The sequence below is a fragment of the Orbicella franksi genome, chromosome 11, assembly GCF_964199315.1.
Source record: "Orbicella franksi chromosome 11, jaOrbFran1.1, whole genome shotgun sequence".
Taxonomy (NCBI): Eukaryota; Metazoa; Cnidaria; class Anthozoa; order Scleractinia; family Merulinidae; genus Orbicella; species Orbicella franksi.
In genome coordinates, this window is record NC_138155.1 from 5262928 (window position 1) to 5280081 (window position 17154).

At 38.8% G+C, this 17154-nt stretch overlaps 2 protein-coding genes across 2 annotated transcripts; both read left to right on the forward strand.

Annotated features, from left to right (window-relative positions):
- The first annotated feature begins 983 nt into the window (after positions 1 to 983).
- On the forward strand, positions 984 to 2373 carry LOC145502861 (uncharacterized). Its single transcript, XM_081482262.1, has one exon. The coding sequence runs from the start codon at positions 1097 to 1099 to the stop codon at positions 2108 to 2110; it is 1014 nt and encodes a 337-aa protein (XP_081338388.1). The 5' UTR covers positions 984 to 1096; the 3' UTR covers positions 2111 to 2373.
- A 9-nt stretch (positions 2374 to 2382) lies between these two features.
- On the forward strand, positions 2383 to 11814 carry LOC145502860 (uncharacterized). Its single transcript, XM_081482261.1, has 3 exons — positions 2383 to 3344; positions 4752 to 9319; positions 9920 to 11814. The coding sequence occupies exons 2-3, from the start codon at positions 4772 to 4774 to the stop codon at positions 11495 to 11497; spliced, it is 6126 nt and encodes a 2041-aa protein (XP_081338387.1). The 5' UTR covers positions 2383 to 3344; positions 4752 to 4771; the 3' UTR covers positions 11498 to 11814.
- Positions 11815 to 17154: the final 5340 nt, after the last annotated feature.

The following is a 17154-nucleotide window of genomic DNA, read 5'->3' on the forward strand; positions in this document are numbered from 1 at the left end:
AAATTTCGGAACGATTTTCAGACTGTTAAAGCCTTTTTGGAAAGGTAGGTGTACAGAAATTTAAACGCAAAGTTTTGTCCCAGAGAATTGTTCTATAATTAAGATAATCTTTCCCATTTTAAAAGGACGGTAATTTTTTGTAGAAGTAAATTGTAAGTGCAGGAGTAAATTGTAAGTGCTCAAGATCAAATTATAAACTCGCCAAATTCGATAAGCCTTTTAAGCATTACACAACATAATATACTCGAGTGGAAAAGTAAATTCAGTCTTACGTGTTCCAGCTGAACTAAACATCGTGAACTAAACATTGTTCTTTGACTCTTTGAACTGACAAAGTAAAAATAAGGGAATTAGAGTTCTTTCTTGCCAACGTCTAGCAATGCGTTCTTAGTTTAGCTGTTTGTAGTTGAAGGTTAAAACACGATGTAAAGCAAAACTGAACGAACCTTTGTTGCTTTTTCTTGCAGGGAAAGTTTCTCTTGTGGACATACCTGCTACGTTTATACATTTTCATACTCTGAACAGAAGTGAAGTGGTGAGTAGAACCTTGATTTTCACTTTCCTTGGTCTTAGTCACCTAACTCTGTCGTGACTAAATCTAAACAACTTTCGTGTCCATAGTTGACTGTGTTATTGGTTACTTCATAACAAAATGTTTTGACTCAATAAACAATAAAATTGTCAATGATAATCAACAATCATGTTTGACTGCGAATAACAATCATTCAACGGTACGGCTTTTAATTGTAATATTTATGTTTGGGAATTCTAATAATATTCCGCCAATTTTAGCTCTGTCATTTTTCGTATGCAAAATGTAGAATGAAAACGATAGTATTCACCTTTCAAAACATTCCAAAGAGTCTCCCCCATTACCGTCAGTTACAATGAACTAGCATTGTTTTTGTTCACCAATGTACCCCTTGAAGAAACAATACACATCCTTGCTGACAAAGCATTTGCTAATGACCGGTTTAATCAAACGCACCACCTTAATCTCAGCAAACAGGACCTAATCCATCTCCTAGAAGGGGCAACAAAAGATCAACTTTTCCTGTTTAACGGTCAACTTTATGAACAGACCGACGGTGTCGCCATGGGCTCCCCGCTTGGACCCCTGCGCGCCAATGTCTTTATGTGTAGCATTGAGGAAACCCTGGATCGTGAAGGAAAGATGCCCAGCTACTACAGAAGGTATGTCGACGACACACTGACCATCATGCCTAACCAAGCATCAGCCAACAACTTTCTGGAGACTCTGAACGATTGCCACTCCTCTGTTAAGTTCACAATGGAGATAGAAAATGACCGCATGCTTCCTTTCCTTGGAACGCAATTGCTCAACAAATCCAACCACGTTGAGACAAAGGTTTATGTGAAGCCCACAAACTCTGGTCTCTTGTTACACTACAAGAGTCATGTTGACGATCGTTATAAACGCGGCCTACTAAAAACTATGCTGGATCGTGCGTTTCGACTTTCTTCTAACTGGACCTACTTCTCCGAAGAATGCGATCGTCTCAAGTTGTTGTTCTCCCGTCTTGAATACCCAGATGACTTAATTAATTCAACCATAACACGCTTTATTGCCATCAAAGTTTCTGAGCAACCTGTTCCTTCACCGACTGACAACAACAGTCCAGAGCCCGTTCGGATTGTCCTACCATTCAAAGACCAAGCTTCAGCTGATTTTCTTCGCACGCAACTGAAAGATCTTAGCACGAAAACAAACACCACCATCCAACCTGTTTTCACCAGCCACAAGATTGAGCGAGACCTGAAATCACGTGAAGTCAAGCCGCCAGTCGTTAAGCAACAGTCCCTTGTGTCCCATTTTAAATATGACCTGTGCGATGCAGGTTATGTTGGTTTTACGCGCCGGCACTTGCACCAACGCGTCGATGAGCACAAAAACCCGTCGTCATCAATTGGAAAACATTTTCGCGAGGAACATTCTTTGGCCTCTAAAGATCTTACTAATAACTTTTCGATTTTAAAGAAATGTACAACCAAGTTTGACTGTCTTATTTTTGAAATGTTTTTTATTCATGAACTGAGACCAAGTCTCAATGTACAATCTGACTCTATTCGTGCGAAAGTTTTTAAATAATCTTTTTTTTTTATTATTAATTAGTTTTACATGTTTTTTATTGTTCTAAGCACTACTTTGTAAATTCTTTCACATACTTTTTACATATTTTTACTTCATTAATAATTTTCACACATTCTTACCTCTTTGTAGCTATATATATCTATGCAAATTTTACTTCTTACATCTTGCTTGATAATGACCGAAGAGCGGTCGAAGCGTCGCAAACTTTTACCGTTTATTTTTATTGTCAAATGTTTAAGTTTGAAGTAAGCAATTAAAAAAAGCGGAACGTGACTGCGCAATACAGTGTAGAAGAAGCTACATATCGTGTAGCAATGATTCTTTTTTTGTCGTCACTGTACATTAAAAAAAACTAAACAGTACTAATACGTTGTTTTCCTTTTAAAGGAAGATCCCTTTTGCTGACCCAGATTGAATTGGACGTCATTCGGATTTTGACATCTCAAGAAACGGTAAGGACAGTCAGTTAATAGAACAGATGTAAGATTTCGTCTATTCGAGTCTCTCGTTAGATGGTTTTACTGTGAATTTACCGAGAGTATTTCATTAAGCACTAACGCACTTTTGTCCTTTCTAGGGGGAGACCCCTATTCCTGAGCAGATCGAGTGGGATCTCATTCTCATTCTCACATTCCACATAAAGGTTAAAAAAGTAAGTAGCTTTGGTCACTATCTGTATTCAGAGTAAATACGTGTTGTGCAGATAGAGGAAGATAGGGTTTGAATTTTCATTGTAGAATTTATACTTGAAACGTCCATCTTCGACGACTTTCAGTTTTGTCTGTTGATCAGTCCCCTGTGGTCTTGTCAAGTTTGTTTTGTTTTCCTCATTCGTTTTCTTTCAGTTTAACTTTGCAGTTCTGTCTTAGTCGGTCATCATTGTCACACAAGTGCATTTATCGTCGGCTGTAGCTTTTAGTTTTGCGCGTTAATCAGTGTCTGTAATTACAACTTTGCTCATCTACTTTCCTCAAGGAATTTTAAGTTTGATGCGTTTATCTTCATGCGATTTAATTTTTGGCATGGATTTCAGTTTTGTACGTCTGACATCCTTTGTACTTTTTTGTGTGTCTTAACAGTCGCGTGATGCTAAAGTGTAAAACATGGACATTTTAAAGAAATCCATGTCTAAATAAACCTGAAATAATATTTTTGTATGCTTCAGACAAAGTCGTCTTATACAGTGAAACTGTTGGCTCCTGTATTTTTTCCACGGAGCGAAAGAAAAGTGGTGAGTATAAGCTTGGTACCATTTCAATTTGATTAAAATTCATTAATAATAAGCAAAGGGAACGCTATGCAGTTGTCCCTTTTTCAACAAATTTTAACTCAATAGTAAGATAAGATTTATCGTAGTCTTTAATCATGTTTCACTGGCAGCACTTTTTTTCAAAATAAAGCGCAGATTCATTTTAATTTTTCTAAAGATGTTTTTGATTTTCTGAAGGCACTCGAAACATTGTTAAAAAAATTCATATCATTTGTCGCCTTTTTCTTAGTCATTATTAAGTCGAAAATGTATTAAAAAGATTCCAGTCCAAAAAAGGCCCAAGCTATGAATACAATAGTGTAATACTTACGTCCTAATTATATCGAAAGAAAGTCGGGACTATATACCTAACCCAGAATGATTTGCATTTCACATTAAGAGTTTGAATTCTGCAACTTGAAACCTGAAGCAATTCAAGTTTAGTCGAAAATTCGATCAAATATATCTACCGAAACATAAATCATAATATTATTTATTCCTTTGTGTTATCTTGGAATAATGAACGCTCAACAAACGTTTCCGATGAATTCTTCTACTCGAGCTCGCAAGACTTCCGTACAACCATTTGACCAATTCTTAACAAAGAAGAATATTCCTTCGCCTGGCCCAAGTAACCCTAGGCTGTGAAAAAGAAACCGGCCAGAATTAAAAATCTTTCTTTTCCATTTTTCTTATTCGGTTCAATCTTGCCCGATATTAGTGCAAATTAAAATATTTTACAGTAAAAACCCGCATAAAAGAACAAGTGCTTTGGGGGTTCAGGCTGATTTTATTCTAATATATCGGGTGTTTTCTGCAAAATCAGCCTGAAAATGTTCTTAGGGTGTTCTTAAAATTGTTTCTAAAAAATAAATACTGCATAGACTACTAAGAGATGAAATCAGTGTGTAAGCGCAACATTTTAATTCATTAATGGATTTCATGTCAGCATGCTGTGTCTGCAGCAATTAATAAAGAATGTTATTGACAGAAGGTAACAGTCATTTAGTTACATAAATTAGCCAAGTCCAAAAACAATTGCTAAATGTATCCTGGAAATTCCCATACCTGCTTATATAAGAACAATTTTCATCTTTCAGGCTGAATGTGTTCTTATGTATATGGTACATTTTGGACCAAATTTCAGCCTGAGTGTTCTTAATCCACTTGTTCTTTTATGCGTGTTTTTAGTGTCTTTTCTTAAGCCATTTCTAAACTAAGTCAGGAACTCCTACCACTACAATCCCGTCTCAGTTCCACTAAGTTTGCGGAAACGTGTTGAATAGTTATAAATATAGTTTCTCATGACTTCACTGACAAATGAAGTCAAAGACAAATGCAATCAACAGACTTGGCGCCAAATTTGTTCTGACTGTAATTTTCATTTAGTTCTGACAGAAGTGTTTGACATGAACAACATGGACGAGGTTCTACAAGCCATCTCTATCGGCCTGATACTTGCTTGCTTCTTTCTCAACACCAATCGAGTTCTAAAGAGCATCGAAATATGCAAGGAATGCTTAGTCATCTTGAAACACAAAGCAGGAATCAAAGACGATAAAATAGCCATATTATTCTACAAGAAGTTGTATTTGATATTGTCGAAGGCTTATTGTGCTATCAACAACAACACAAATGCCATAAAATATGCAGAAAAAATTCTCGAGATTTACCGTGAAAGTGGAGAAAAACCTGCAGAATGTGATCTAAGCTTCGATCTAGCAAAAATGTATTTCCGTCAAAGCAAATACGCAGAAGCGAGAAAACTCTACGAGAAAACGCTACTAATCAGTACAGAAATCCGCGACAAAAAGGGAGAAGCCGCCTGTTACGAAAATCTCGGAGCTGTGTATCAATCACTTGGCGAGTATGACAAGGCGAGAGAACATCTTGAGAAATCACTTGTGATCACAAAAGAAATCGGTGACAGAAATGGAGAAGCCGCCTGTTACACAAATCTTGGAGTTGTGTATAAATCAGTTGGCGAGTATGACAAGGCGAGAGAACATTTTGAGAAATCACTTGTGATCAGAAAAGAAATCGGTGACAGAAATGGAGAAGCCGCCTGTTACACAAATCTTGGAGTTGTGTATAAATCACTTGGCGAGTATGACAAGGCGAGAGAACATCATGAGAAATCACTTGTGATCAAAAAAGAAATCGGTGACAGAAATGGAGAAGCCGCCTGTTACGGAAATCTTGGAACTGTGTATCAATCAGTTGGCGAGTATGACAAGGCGAGAGAACATTTTGAGAAATCACTTGTGATCACAAAAGAAATCGGTGACAGAAATGGAGAAGCCGCCTGTTACGGAAATCTTGGAACTGTGTATCAATCAGTTGGCGAGTATGACAAGGCGAGAGAATATCTTGAGAAATCACTTGTGATCACAAAAGAAATCGGTGACAGAAATGGAGAAGCCACCTGTTACGGAAATCTTGGAGTTGTGTATGAATCAGTTGGCGAGTATGACAAGGCGAGAGAACATTTTGAGAAATCACTTGTGATCACAAAAGAAATCGGTGACAGAAATGGAGAAGCCGCCTGTTACGGAAATCTTGGAACTGTGTATGAATCAGTTGGCGAGTATGACAAGGCGAGAGAACATCATGAGAAATCACTTGTGATCACAAAAGAAATCGGTGACAGAAATGGAGAAGCCACCTGTTACACAAAACTTGGAATTGTGTATGAATCAGTTGGCGAGTATGACAAGGCGAGAGAACATTTTGAGAAATCACTTGTGATCAGAAAAGAAATCGGTCACAGAAATGGAGAAGCCGCCTGTTACGGAAATCTTGGAACTGTGTATGAATCAGTTGGCGAGTATGACAAGGCGAGAGAACATCATGAGAAATCACTTGTGATCACAAAAGAAATCGGTGACAGAAATGGAGAAGCCGCCTGTTACACAAATCTTGGAGTTGTGTATAAATCAGTTGGCGAGTATGACAAGGCGAGAGAACATCATGAGAAATCACTTGTGATCACAAAAGAAATCGGTGACAGAAATGGAGAAGCCGCCTGTTACATAAATCTTGGAGTTGTGTATCAATCAGTTGGCGAGTATGACAAGGCGAGAGAACATTTTGAGAAATCACTTGTGATCAGAAAAGAAATCGGTCACAGAAATGGAGAAGCCGCCTGTTACGGAAATCTTGGAGCTGTGTATCAATCACTTGGCGAGTATGACAAGGCGAGAGAACATCATGAGAAATCACTTGTGATCACAAAAGAAATCGGTGACAGAAATGGAGAAGCCGCCTGTTACGGAAATCTTGGAATTGTGTATGAATCAGTTGGCGAGCATGACAAGGCGAGAGAACATCTTGAGAAATCACTTGTGATCACAAAAGAAATCGGTGACAGAAATGGAGAAGCCGCCTGTTACGGAAATCTTGGAACTGTGTATGAATCAGTTGGCGAGTATGACAAGGCGAGAGAACATCATGAGAAATCACTTGTGATCACAAAAGAAATCGGTGACAGAAATGGAGAAGCCGCCTGTTACACAAATCTTGGAGTTGTGTATAAATCAGTTGGCGAGTATGACAAGGCGAGAGAACATCATGAGAAATCACTTGTGATCAGAAAAGAAATCGGTGACAGAAATGGAGAAGCCCCCTGCTACATAAATCTTGGAGTTGTGTATCAATCACTTGGCGAGTATGACAAGGCGAGAGAACATTTTGAGAAATCACTTGTGATCAAAAAAGAAATCGGTCACAGAAATGGAGAAGCCGCCTGTTACGGAAATCTTGGAACTGTGTATCAATCACTTGGCGAGTATGACAAGGCGAGAGAACATTTTGAGAAATCACTTGTGATCAGAAAAGAAATCGGTGACAGAAATGGAGAAGCCGCCTGTTACACAAATCTTGGAGTTGTGTATAAATCAGTTGGCGAGTATGACAAGGCGAGAGAATATCTTGAGAAATCACTTGTGATCACAAAAGAAATCGGTGACAGAAATGGAGAAGCCGCCTGTTACGGAAATCTTGGAACTGTGTATGAATCAGTTGGCGAGTATGACAAGGCGAGAGAACATTTTGAGACATCACTTGTGATCAGAAAAGAAATCGGTGACAGAAATGGAGAAGCCGCCTGTTACGGAAATCTTGGAACTGTGTATCAATCACTTGGCGAGTATGACAAGGCGAGAGAACATTTTGAGAAATCACTTGTGATCACAAAAGAAATCGGTGACAGAAATGGAGAAGCCGCCTGTTACACAAATCTTGGAGTTGTGTATAAATCAGTTGGCGAGTATGACAAGGCGAGAGAATATCTTGAGAAATCACTTGTGATCACAAAAGAAATCGGTGACAGAAATGGAGAAGCCGCCTGTTACGGAAATCTTGGAACTGTGTATCAATCAGTTGGCGAGTATGACAAGGCGAGAGAACATCATGAGAAATCACTTGTGATCACAAAAGAAATCGGTGACAGAAATGGAGAAGCCGCCTGTTACGGAAATCTTGGAACTGTGTATCAATCAGTTGGCGAGTATGACAAGGCGAGAGAACATCTTGAGAAATCACTTGTGATCAAAAAAGAAATCGGTCACAGAAATGGAGAAGCCACCTGTTACGGAAATCTTGGAACTGTGTATCAATCAGTTGGCGAGTATGACAAGGCGAGAGAATATCTTGAGAAATCACTTGTGATCAAAAAAGAAATCGGTGACAGAAATGGAGAAGCCGCCTGTTACGGAAATCTTGGAACTGTGTATCAATCAGTTGGCGAGTATGACAAGGCGAGAGAACATTTTGAGAAATCACTTGTGATCAGAAAAGAAATCGGTGACAGAAATGGAGAAGCCGCCTGTTACGGAAATCTTGGAATTGTGTATCAATCAGTTGGCGAGTATGACAAGGCGAGAGAACATCATGAGAAATCACTTGTGATCACAAAAGAAATCGGTGACAGAAATGGAGAAGCCGCCTGTTACGGAAATCTTGGAACTGTGTATCAATCAGTTGGCGAGTATGACAAGGCGAGAGAACATTTTGAGAAATCACTTGTGATCACAAAAGAAATCGGTGACAGAAATGGAGAAGCCCAGTGTTACGTAAATCTTGGAATTGTGTATAGCTCAGTTGGCGAGTATGACAAGGCGAGAGAACATCATGAGAAATCACTTGTGATCACAAAAGAAATCGGTGACAGAAATGGAGAAGCCACCTGTTACACAAATCTTGGAATTGTGTATGAATCAGTTGGCAAGTGTGACAAGGCGAGAGAACATTTTGAGAAATCACTTGTGATCAAAAAAGAAATCGGTGACAGAAATGGAGAAGCCGCCTGTTACGGAAATCTTGGAACTGTGTATGAATCAGTTGGCAAGTATGACAAGGCGAGAGAACATCTTGAGAAATCACTTGTGATCACAAAAGAAATCGGTGACAGAAATGGAGAAGCCGCCTGTTACACAAATCTTGGAGTTGTGTATAAATCAGTTGGCGAGTATGACAAGGCGAGAGAACATTTTGAGAAATCACTTGTGATCAAAAAAGAAATCGGTCACAGAAATGGAGAAGCCGCCTGTTACGGAAATCTTGGAACTGTGTATGAATCAGTTGGCGAGTATGACAAGGCGAGAGAACATCTTGAGAAATCACTTGTGATCACAAAAGAAATCGGTGACAGAAATGGAGAAGCCGCCTGTTACACAAATCTTGGAGTTGTGTATAAATCAGTTGGCGAGTATGACAAGGCGAGAGAACATCATGAGAAATCACTTGTGATCACAAAAGAAATCGGTGACAGAAATGGAGAAGCCGCCTGTTACGGAAATCTTGGAACTGTGTATGAATCAGTTGGCGAGTATGACAAGGCGAGAGAACATCTTGAGAAATCACTTGTGATCACAAAAGAAATCGGTGACAGAAATGGAGAAGCCGCCTGTTACAGGATTCTTGGAACTGTGTATGAATCAGTTGGCGAGTATGAAAAGGCTAAAGAACTTTGCGGAAAATCGCTTGCGATTCGAAAAAGAATTGGTGACCGAAATGGAGAAGCCGCCTGTTACGGAAACCTTGGACATGTGTATCGATTACTTGGCGAGTATGACATGGCTAGAAAACATCTCGAAAAATCACTTGCGATCGCAAAAGAAATTGGCAACAGAAATGGAGAAGCCTCCAACTACTCAATGCTTGGTTCTCTGTATCTATCAGTTGCCGAAAAAGATGAAGCTAAGAAACACTTTGAGAGAGCATTAGAGATCAAAAGAAAAACTGGTGACAAGAAAGGGGTAATTTCGTGTTGTAATAGCCTCGCTGCTTTATTTCACTCTCTGGGTAGATATCCCATGGCTAACAGTTATAATCAGGGAGCACTTATGATCGCATCAGAAATTGGACACAAGGCTGAGAAAGCCGACTCTTTATTAATGCAAGGATATATCTTGTACTCAATTGGTGACCGTGTCAAAGCTAAAGAATATTGTGAAAAAGCGATTGCGATTAGTAAAGAAATTGGACACCGAGCAACAGAAGCCAATTGTTGCTTACTGTTAGGAAACGTTCTTTTCAAAGATGGGGAACATGTTAAGGCTGAAGAGCATTTTATGAAGTCGCGTCGGATAAGTGAGGACGTCGGCGATATTTTAAAGCTTTTCCAATCGCTCTTCGAACTAGCACGCTTAAGAGTGCAAGAAGGAAAGAATCAGGAAGCTACCTCGTACTTACTTGCTAGTATCGAAAAATGCGAGAAAATACGCGGCTCTCTACAAGATAACGATCAATGGAAGATATCGTTCTCGGACAGCAAGATTTCTCCCTACCGTAATCTCTGTACATTGCTTTGTAATACCGAAAATCCCGAAGCAGCCTTGTATGTTTCAGAGCTTGGGAAGGCAAGGGCTTTGGCAGATTTAATGTCAGCTCGGTACTCTATGAGGAATCCAGTCTCCGCTAATCCTCAAACATGGTCCGGTATTGAAAGCATAATGGACAAAGAACTTGATTGTTCTTGTCTATACATCTCCTATTCTTCTGACAGCATATATTTCTGGATACTTAAAAGAAGCGGAGTCAAACATTTCCGAAAGATCAAAGGAAGTGAAGCTATTGCTCACGAAGGATTTGCCCAGAATATGGAAAAATTTTTTGCCACCAAAAGCTTTAGAAGTTTTGACATGTCACCTAAGGACCTACGCAAGGATGTGTCTGTAAATGTCGTACAAGGGGAGTCAAAATCGTACGAGGATGACAACCATGAAGGTTTCCGAATTAGAAATGAAAGTAAAGAGAACCAAGGTCCAAAAATGAATCTTCCTCTGTGTTACAAACTAATCATCGCTCCTGTGGCTGACTTGCTTGATGGCTCGGAAATCATCATCGTTCCTGATCGTACTTTATACAACATTCCATTTGCCGCATTGCCTGATGAAAGTGGAAAGACCTTATCAGAAACTTTCAAGATCCGCGTCGCCCCTTCTTTAACAACTCTCAGGCTCATCCATGACAGTCCAGCAGACTATCACAGCCAGACCGGTACACTGATAGTGGGGAATCCTGATGTTGGTGAGGTGATTTTCAAAGGACATCTTACGCCCGTTTCGCGACTGCCTAGTGCAGAAGAGGAAGCAAAGATGGTAGGGAGAAAGCTGGGTGTTGAGCCTTTACTAGGACAGCAGGCTACTAAACAGGCAGTGCTTCAAGCGATGGAATCAGTGGCTCTGATACATTTGGCTGCTCACGGTGATGCAGAAAGAGGAGAAATTTTCCTGGCACCTTCTATTCGCATTCCTAACGGTATACCTCAAGAAGGACTCTACTTATTGACAATGTCCGACATCTTAAAGGTTAAACTGCGAGCTAAACTGGTAGTCCTTAGCTGTTGCCATAGTGCACGTGGAGCGATTAAGGCCGAGGGAGCGGTCGGAATTGCTCGAGCATTTCTAGGATCTGGCGCACGCTCAGTGTTGGTGTCACTGTGGGCCATAGAAGACAGCTCAACAGAGAAGTTAATAGGTCATTTCTACGATCACCTTGTTCGTGGGGAAAGCGCTAGTGACTCTCTTCACCAGGCCATGAAGTGGATGAGATGTAACGGCTACTCTGACGTGAAGCAGTGGGCGCCTTTTATATTGATTGGAGACAACGTGGCCTTTCATTTTGGAAAGTAAGGTAAGATTACTTGAAAAAGTGTTTTTTGTTTTCTAACTAAGGGTTCCTAGTAATTGTTCAGTATTTTGCCGAGGAGTTATCGATCAGGCTGAGTGTATTTTCAAAAAGAGTAATGTGCAGCATATCTGATCATTTGATTATTATTGTTTTTTTTGTGTGTGTTCTTCTGCAACGGACATGGTGTTCTAATAAAACTGACCTGCTTTCGATGAGAATGGAGACCATGAAATTACGTAATAACCTGAAATGCAACGTTTACTGACCAAATTTCAGATATAAATCGTATTCAGCTGTAAACGGTACGATGAAACTTCCATGGATCTAGCTAAAGTCTGAATGACAATGATTTTATACTGCGTTTTATCAAACAAACAACGAAGCCACTACCATATTATTTTAATGGTGTCTTGTAATTGCGAAGTACGTTTGAGAAATTTAGTAAGCACAAGCCACAAGGTAATGTCTTTCACATTTCTCAAGTGTTTTCAATTAATCGTAACGGTTTATGGCAAATTAATTTATTTCTTTGATTTATTCACTTTTTTTATAGATTTAACGGTGGTGCCATGCATATGATAATACACGAAATACACGATTACTTACGTGTTAGACAAATGTAGCTTTTCAGGGGATGAGCTAACGCTGTTTTTAGAAAACGTTCAACCGACATTGACTGACGTAGCCAAACAAGCCTTTTTCATAGCTTTACACTTTGTTTGTTTGTTCTCTGTCAGCTGTCTTGGTTGAACTGACTGACTAACCAGCGGAAACAAGTGAGAAAGACAAAGCACAATGACCTCAAAAGACAGTTTTCAAGCCAGTGGTGTATCCCACTTAGTAATGTAATTTGACCCTTTTAAACAGTTTGAATACCCTTTTAACCATTAATCATTCAGCAACAGGATTCAAACTGGGATAAGCGCTACGCAAAACGTTTCAACTTTTTGTTTAGTAGGTATTTTTGAAGCAAAACCTAGTTTTACTCACAAGTATGCAATGATTTACCAGAGCTATTACCTGCAAGTTGTTTTCAGTCAAAGAACAGTTGAAACTTGAGGTAGCTCAGAAGACTTTCCAGCACTTTCCAAGACTATGGTTTTGATAAGTCATTACAAGCACATTTGTCTGTTGATGCTATAATCATTGAGCCATAAAACTGCCCAATCATTGATGAACACGTTATCATTTTCGTGACACTATAGGTTACCATAGCATCAGTATGACCTCTACTAAAGACACTCTTAATTTTAGCTTTTAGTACTTATATTTATTCGAAAATTTAAGGTAGCTCTGAGCCCCATGTACAGAATTTTTTTAAACTTTGCCAATAATTGCATCTTGTCCTTATCAAAATTCGATAATAAAGAATACACGGGTTTCACCGCGCCGTTTTTGAAATATAAATACCTAAAGCTAAAGTTAAGGGTGTTTTAAGTCTATCGCACCTCTGCTATCGCGACCCAAATTGTCCTGTTTTATTTGTAGATAAGGCACCTAAAACGGCTGACACTAAGTAACAATTGTTTACATGACTTAGAAAGAGAATATTATTCCAGGCAAATTAAGTTGGGTCGACAACGTAGTGTACAGGGCATTTCTTACGGAACCAGCTTTCAGAGTGAAAGAGCTTTAGGAAGTAAATTTTTTATCAATTATTAGAAGTCTTTAGAAGAAACATAAAAAGCCAAACAAATGTGAATTTAAATTCCTACTAAAAAATTGAAGTTTAATTGAAATTTTTTTTAACAGTTAGGTTTGTAATTACATTTTGTAAATAGTTCGCCGGGAAGCGTTGACCCTTAGTTAAATATACATTAGGAAGTTAGGAGTTTTAAGTAATTATAAAGTAGTGTGAAGAACTATATCTGCGTGGCATTTATCGCGAAAACGTGATCATAAGGCTATTACTGTTGATTTAAAGGAGTAATAAATTAAAATAAAACTCTAAAGAAGAGAAGTCCATTTATGTAAACTACTTCCCAGACTGAACAAAGCTCTTACTAGTGTGTAGCGATGCGGGATCCTCGCTCAATTTCTGCGACGTTGAAATTGCGAACTAAAAGGGGACAGTTTCGAAGGACAATGGCCTCTGGAAATTTTCATTTCGGATTCGAAATACCGTACACGGGGTAACAGGAAAAACACAAGTCTTTCCCTTTTGGCTACTGTTGCGTGAGTTATCCATGTTTTGTTTTATAATCTTAACAATTCGATTATTCCAGAGGGGAACAGTTCAGAAAAAAAGGGGAAAAGTTTGGTCTTAATCACATTGCACGTTCTCAGCCATTTCAATAAACCTGATCGTTTTCTAAGAACGCAAGTTGTCTAAAATTTTCCAGCCCAAAATTTCTTCATGCGAAATTAGGTTTTGAACGAAAAACGTGCTTTCATTGAAAGCGAAAAAGACTTGTCTGGCTCGTGCATGATTGTTTGTTTTCATTGTAATGAATCAAAACCGCAACTTACTTTAGAAGACGTCATGATGACCTAAACTCATTGGGGAAATCCCCTCACTCTTATTAACAAAACCAGTTGTCTCATTGGTTACAGTCTGCTTCTCTTTTATTTGTCATTTCGGGTTATTGTTGGGAAGACGGCAACAAAGAAATGTACTCCGGCCTGTTGTTCGGTAGAAAAAGGTGATACGAGAGCGTTTTAGCTTGAGTGACAGAGGTTGTGCTCATTCACTATGGTTTCGCATTTCCACGTTTCTTGTTTAGTTACTGAAACACTCGCGCCATTTTCTCATCCAATCAGAAGTAAAGCCAATCAATCGTAACTAGCTCGCGCTCGTTTTCCCGCGCTTCACGCCAATCACGTGCTTAATGCAATATTTGATTGGTTTACTCGATCACCCGTGTCTTTTGTGATTGGTTACGTTAGCTTGGATTTTAAGAGTCAAATGAAAATCTCTCTGTGTAGAGCTGTTGACTAGAGTTAGCGCTTGCATCTTAACTATTTTAACTAGTATACGGGGAAACCACAAACTTCGGTTTTGCTGAATTAACCTCACCGCTCGGTCAATACAGGAAAACAGAAGACCGGACGTTCGAGGTTGATAAATAGCATATTATATGACAACTGATTTGGCCAAAATTTTTTGAAGAGGATGGGGTTAAAGTTCCTGTAAGCTTCCTTTTCTTCTCGTAAATGACTCCACGAGCTTGAAAAAAATTAGTGGTTCCGCGATGACAGATTAATTTCCGGTCTGAAATTTATCATTGGAGAGGTTAAGCATGACGTTAACGGCAGACGGCAAACGGCAAAGACAATTTCTGATTTTGAGTTCTTTTCTTCTAACCGTAAATAAAGCACACAAAAATGGAATAACGTCTCCTACTATTCATTGCAAATACAAATAATTTCACTCTACTGTACGCACAGCTGAAGAGAGACGGCAAAAGTTTCATTTTTGCCCTTTGCCGTTTGCCGTAAACGTCATGCTTAACCACTCTATCGGAAAACCAACTCTAACACTTGAAATCTGTTTCTTGAAAAAACTCGTAGAAACCTCGAGAAAAACTCGCAAACGAGCCTCTACGTTTCAACAGTATATAAACCCACAGAGTCATTCTACAGAAAAAAAGCAATCCTGTTGAAAAAAACTTGGACATTTTGAAATGAAAAATCCTAGTGATTAGCAATACTCGAGACTCATTCATCAGAAAAAAAGACAACTAGAATTCAGCAATAAATTTTGAGAGTCTCGCAAAAAAAAAAACCGGCTAACTTGAACTGTTTCATAAAACATTGAAACTTATGAAACGATGATATGTTTTTTCAGTAGTTCGAAATCTCAACAATTCAATTTGCATCTTCTCTTCAAATCTTTCTTTGTAATTGTTGTTTAATTCAAGAGAAAACATTCTAGCTCAACCTAACATTCTTGAGTAATTTATTTTACATATTTACAGATTTTCGGCTGAAAGTTGAATCTAACTTTCTATCTTACTTTGCTCCATCGTCTAGTACTCTCTTTAGTGTCCCCTCATCATTGTGTTTCCACCAAATCTTCAGTACATTGCTTTCAGTTTGTTCCAACTGAGTTTCTTCCAATTTCCAACTGTATTGAGCATTGCTTCCATTCTTCTCACTGTCACAAATCCTATAAGAAATAAACAGATTTGATGTTCCAAACTTCTTCAAGAAAATGTCACCGGGGCTTCACCCTCCAGCACAAAACGCATTCATATCGACACAGAGTACAACATCTTCAAAAACACATTTACCTTTCATAACTTAACGTGAATGTTCAGTTCCTCCTCAAAGCATCCAGGAAATCGTCGCACAACTTCAAAAAAACACTAATTTAAGTTCGAAAAGAACAACAGACTATGAAATATCGTAGCACCTCTCCAAGTTAATCGCCGTGCGCGTACTATAATATCATTCTGTTAGAAGTTCCAGTATTCTTTCCCGACTTGTATAATAATTATAATGCTCACCTTCTGCACCACCCACCCCACTCTCTCCTTACACTTCCTCAGTCCGTCAAAAAAAGCATGAATGTTCAAGAAAATCAAGACCGCGTTTTGATTGGCTAGAAATGTTTACTTTAACCTGGTTTTACGACAGCTTTACTTACTACAGCTTGCTTGCTTGCTTACTAAACCTGTTCAATTCTGTGATCATTTCTATTAATTTAGATGACGTTGAATTTGATCAAGATCACATTTGTCCTTATGAAATCAGTAAATTTCAAGGAAAAAGGTAATGAGAATAAGGGCAATCATCAACCAGGGATACTGTCTCGATGCGACACTAAATTCTAAAAACTAGCATGGAAAGAAAATGTGTAATAACCAGTAGGGAGAGTTTAAATTTTTAGGTTTGAAGTAAAAATTAAAGAGTCAAGTTACCTGAGGTCATTATGTCATGGTACCATACAACGTTCCACTGCAATCGATATTTACTTTTTGTCGTCATCTCAAACAGGATTAAAAAGAGTAGTTAAGCAACTTATTTACTGTCTTTTCCCATATTATTTAAGAATGTACAAGTAGAAGGATTCAAATGCCATTTGGTAACCAAACTCCGCGACATCTTGGTTTCTCCAGAGCACATGGTCTCACAGAGTTTGCCTGAAGCAAAGTTCTTGTGACAGGTTTTTGTGTTTTGTCACAGCTCCAAACGTAAACACCCGCTTAAACTGAAGCTTGGCGCTTCTTTGAAGCAATAGGCGAAGCCAAAGGTGGATTTCTACAAGTTTAAGTTTCAACATGGACGATTTACGAACGAACGAAATGAACGCGAGAAGAAAATTCATTGCATGATTTGCAATTCAAATTTTGCAAAGTTTGCAATCACGCGCCAAGTGGAATGCGCTTACCTGATTGGCTCGTCCTGTTATGTTTCTTATTGCAAGTGAGCGTGAGAAATCAAAATTGTCCTGTTGGAAAAGATATTTGGTTTTGAACAGTGAATTGTTTTCAAAAGAATACAAAGGTAACTTCGATTAGTTTTTCTCTTTAAAGCACACGGAAAGGGTGGGTATCAGCTTTCAAAGATTTGTTGTCGAGGGTGGGTTTGGGTAGGGCTCGATTAAGAGGAGCTTTTAGAAGGAAAAGAAGCACCTGCTTTTATTCCTGAATCAGCCATGCCGACGAATCTGAAAATAAAGAGATGATCATGTCTGATATGAATTTTAATGAGTAAA

What these genes read in the sequence shown, in the direction of transcription:
- LOC145502860 (XM_081482261.1), top strand. Translation starts at nt 4,772, where the DNA reads ATGAACAACATGGACGAGGTTCTACAAGCCATCTCTATCGGCCTGATA. An exon ending in CAGTTGGCGAGTATGAAAAG is followed by an intron (nt 9,320 to 9,919) that starts GCTAAAGAACTT and finishes GAACATGTTAAG; the next exon opens with GCTGAAGAGCATTTTATGAA.
- LOC145502861 (XM_081482262.1), top strand. Translation starts at nt 1,097, where the DNA reads ATGGGCTCCCCGCTTGGACCCCTGCGCGCCAATGTCTTTATGTGTAGC.